Raw genomic sequence first — 3,631 nt, 5'->3', positions numbered from 1 at the left:
TTTTTGTATTTTCAGTAGAGACAGAGTTTCACCATCTTGGCCAGGCTGGTCCTGAACTCTTGACCTCAGGTGATCCACCCGCCTCGGCCTCCCAAAATGGTAGGATTACAGGCGTGAGCCACTGCGCCCGGCCCGAGAATCAGATTATTTTATGAGCTGTAGCATTCAGATGAAGTTGGAGTTATTTCTAGGCTCTAGTCTCCCTCTAAAGTTAAGAGTGTCATGGGCTGGGGTCTTCATCAAGGGCCTGGAACCCAGCTTGTGTTCCTGCTCCAGGACAGAGGTTCAAACATGAAATATGGTATACTGTAGTCTTCTCCTGAAATACAAGGAGGCTTTTAGGAATTAGGGTCCCTTCTACGAAACGGAGCGCAATTACAGGCATGGTGCCTGCTAGGCTTGGGAGATCAGGGCGTCCAGGACAAAACTCTGGACTCTAACCCACTCTAACCCACTGTCAGCCTGGGGACCTATCGCCAGCCAACTGAGTAAATTTGTCTATGATTGGTTTGCGGCAAGAGCCAAGTGGCTCACAGCCTATTGAATAATAGAGGAGGCGGACCTGAGGCGAGGTTGGGACCTAACGTGAAGAATAGAGGGAAAATGATGGACATAAAGTTGAGCCTATGGAGGCCAAGGCGGACCGGGAATCTAACTTCACCGAAAGGGCATGGACTGGGTGTTTGGCTGGTTGCTAAGGAGAGGTTGGCGCTACCGGAGCATGAGAGTGATTGGTGGACGTAAGAAAAGATGTAACCAATGAAAGGAGAGCTGCGAGACTTAGGGCCCAATCAGTGAAGGGGAGTAGCCTGGACCGTACCGATGTGTTCATTAGGTAGGGGGAGCCCTTGGAAAATTATAGACCAGAGGTTGACATGGTGAACCCTGGAAGCAAAGAATAGTGAAAGTGTAATTTATATTTCTCCTAAAATGGAAGTAATGAGGAAATTAACTCATGCTTCTAGCTTCGATAGGAATGTGATAGAGAATTTCCCCTGTAGGTGCTTCGTATGGTGCGCTCCGCTGGATCACGTGAGCCAGTTCCAAGATGGCGGCAGGGGTGGCAGGGTGGGGGGTTGAGGCAGAGGAGTTCGAAGATGCGCCTGATGTGGAGCCGCTGGAGCCTACGCTTAGCAACATCATCGAGCAGCGCAGCCTGAAGTGGATCTTCGTCGGGGGCAAGGGTGGAGTGGGCAAGACCACCTGCAGGTAAGGAGGCTGCGGCGGGGGCCAGGAGGCGTGTAGAATATACCACTGGACGAAGGGGAGGCCAAGGACCGGCTTTTCCACCACGACCGGGGCAAGGGGGCTGGCGGGAGTCTTTGGGTTTCACTCTCTGGAAGTTACCTGGAGCAGATGAGAAGGACCTCCTCAATGCAGCCCTAGCACCCTCTGAATTGGACCATCCATGCTGGGGCTCAAGTGCAGCGCCCGGGGGACGGGGAAGCACTTAGATGTCCCCATCAACTGGACCGTACCTGAGTGAATCCAGAGTTGTGGGTAGGGGCGGCACCAGAACAAGCAATCCTAGTTTGGTAAACCTTGGTGTTTCATGCCCAAGGCGAGAGTGAGGGTAGAAAGCGAGGGAGAGGGCACATGATCAGACTGTCCGAGGCAGCTACAGCAGGAGGTGTCCATGGGGCAGATTATCCTGGACAAATGGACTGAACCATCCTGTGCTTACCAGGGAGTGCAAGGGACCCCTTAGCTTATTAAAGAAGGGAGCACAGAGTCAAGCTATGCTGGCTGGACAGCTGGGCCATGCCACTGTGTGCCCAGCAAAGAAGCAGCAGGCACTAGGCCAGACAGACTCAGTCATTTGAACCTTATTTCTCTAGTCCACATAGAAGGGTCAGTAGATAAATCAGAGAGGGTTCCTTTGTAGGGATTGAGGCTCAATGCCATTGTAACCCATACTCTCCTCTCAAGGCCCCTGCTGATCCGGATCACCTGCTCCAGGGAAACTACCACTACCCTTGCAGACCCAGGGAACAGAGCCCCACCCCTCATCCCCTGTCTTTTGACTTTTTCTTTACCCAGCTGCAGTCTGGCAGTCCAGCTCTCCAAGGGGCGTGAGAGTGTGCTGATCATCTCCACAGACCCAGCTCACAACATCTCAGATGCTTTTGACCAGAAGTTCTCAAAGGTGCCTACTAAGGTCAAAGGCTATGACAACCTCTTTGCTATGGTGAGTGGAGCAGGGCTTAGCCCCCACTTCTGGGAAAGGCCTCTTCCAGCCTTTCTTGTGTGCACACACCAGCAGCCACCATGTCCTATCCACTCATTATCCCGTGTTTCTCCTGTTTCACCCCTTCCTCAACATACTCACAAGAGAAACAATGAGGAATTGCAGAGCGGGAAGCACACAGAGTGCCTGAAGCTTATTGAGCCAGGATAGGGGAAGGAGAAGTTGGAGAGACCAATCAGAGCCACATGGTGTGGTACCTTATGGGCCACGGTAAGAAGTTTGGTATTGACTCCAGGTTTAATGGGAAGCTGTTTGTTTTAAGCAGGTCAGTGTCATGGCCAAATTCATGTTTGAAAAGTACCCTCTGACGGCCAGGTGGAGATTTAATTGTCAGTCAGCGTAGAAGCAGGGAAACTAACAAGGAGATTGGGCATATAACCAGTTGAGAGATGACAACATCCTGGACTCTGGTGGAGGCAAAATGTTGAGGGAGAAATAGTCAGATTTGAGATTTTTTTTTTTTTTTTTTAAACACTCAGGACTCCTGTGTCTCCCAGGCTGGAGTGCAGTGACCCGATCTAGGCTCACTGCAACCTCCGCCTCCCAAGTTCAAGCAATTCTCCTGCCTCAGCCTAGCAAGTAGCTGGCATTACAGGCATGCACCACCACTGCCTGTTAATTTTGTATTTTTAGTAGAGACAGGTTTTCACCATGTTGGCCAGGCTGGTCTCGAAGTCCTGACCTCAAGTGATCTGACCACCTCGGCCTCCCACAGTGCTGAGATTACAGGCATGAGCCACCACATTGCACTAGGGATGTATTTTGGAAGTAAGCCAGTGAGATTACTTGGTTGTAATGGGTGAGAGAAAGAAATGAATTGATTACATGTCTTTCTTGTCTCTCTAAGCAGCTAGGATGGGGAAAACTAGGAAAGGAGTAGGTGTAGAATGGACAAATCAAGAATTTCATTTTGTCCGCAGTGAATCTGAGGTGCCCACTGGAAATCCAAGTGGAAACATCATGACAATAACTTGTTTATGTGAGTCTGGAGCCCAGAGGAGGTTGACATTCATTTGGAAGTCACCATCCCAAGGTTGACATTTAAAGCTGTGTGAGGGCTGGGCGTCGTGGCTCACGCCTGTAATCCTAGCACTTTGAGAAGCCAAGGTGGGCGGATCACTTGAGGTCAGGAGTTTGAGACCAGCCTGGCCAACATGGTGAAACCCTGTCTCTACTAAAAATATAAAACAGTTAGCTGGGCACGGTGGCAGGTGCCTGTAATACCAGCTACTCATGAGGCTAAGGCAGGAAAATTGCTTGAACCCAGGAGACAGAGATTCTCCTGCCTCAGCCTCCAGAGTAGCTGGGATTACAGGTGCCTACCACCATGCCTGCCTAATTTTTGTATTTTTGTATTTTTAGTAGAGACGAGGTTTTACCACG

General features: G+C 50.5%; 2 protein-coding genes across 2 annotated transcripts in view; one reads left to right on the top strand and one right to left on the bottom strand.

Moving 5' to 3' along the window:
* The window catches only part of LOC105520927 (chromosome unknown open reading frame, human C19orf43), a 6,420-nt gene extending 5,806 nt beyond the window's left edge, over window positions 1-614 (bottom strand). The window contains exon 1 of the mRNA XM_011954942.1: window positions 563-614. Within this exon, the coding sequence (XP_011810332.1) occupies window positions 563-614 (52 nt within the window). The remainder of the gene's footprint in view (window positions 1-562) is intronic.
* Window positions 615-800: 186 nt separating this feature from the next.
* ASNA1 (arsA arsenite transporter, ATP-binding, homolog 1 (bacterial)) overlaps window positions 801-3,631 on the top strand; it is an 11,075-nt gene continuing 8,244 nt past the window's right edge. Inside the window, exons 1-2 of the mRNA XM_011954720.1 lie at window positions 801-1,209; window positions 2,041-2,188. Coding sequence (XP_011810110.1) covers window positions 1,049-1,209; window positions 2,041-2,188 — 309 coding nt within the window. The 5' untranslated portion in view covers window positions 801-1,048. The remainder of the gene's footprint in view (window positions 1,210-2,040; window positions 2,189-3,631) is intronic.

The sequence above is a fragment of the Colobus angolensis genome, unplaced genomic scaffold (assembly GCF_000951035.1).
Source record: "Colobus angolensis palliatus isolate OR3802 unplaced genomic scaffold, Cang.pa_1.0 Scaffold39, whole genome shotgun sequence".
In the NCBI taxonomy this organism is placed as follows: Eukaryota; Metazoa; Chordata; class Mammalia; order Primates; family Cercopithecidae; genus Colobus; species Colobus angolensis.
The sequence above is the reverse complement of the archived record's forward strand: the minus strand, read 5'-3'. Positions and strand labels throughout refer to the sequence as shown.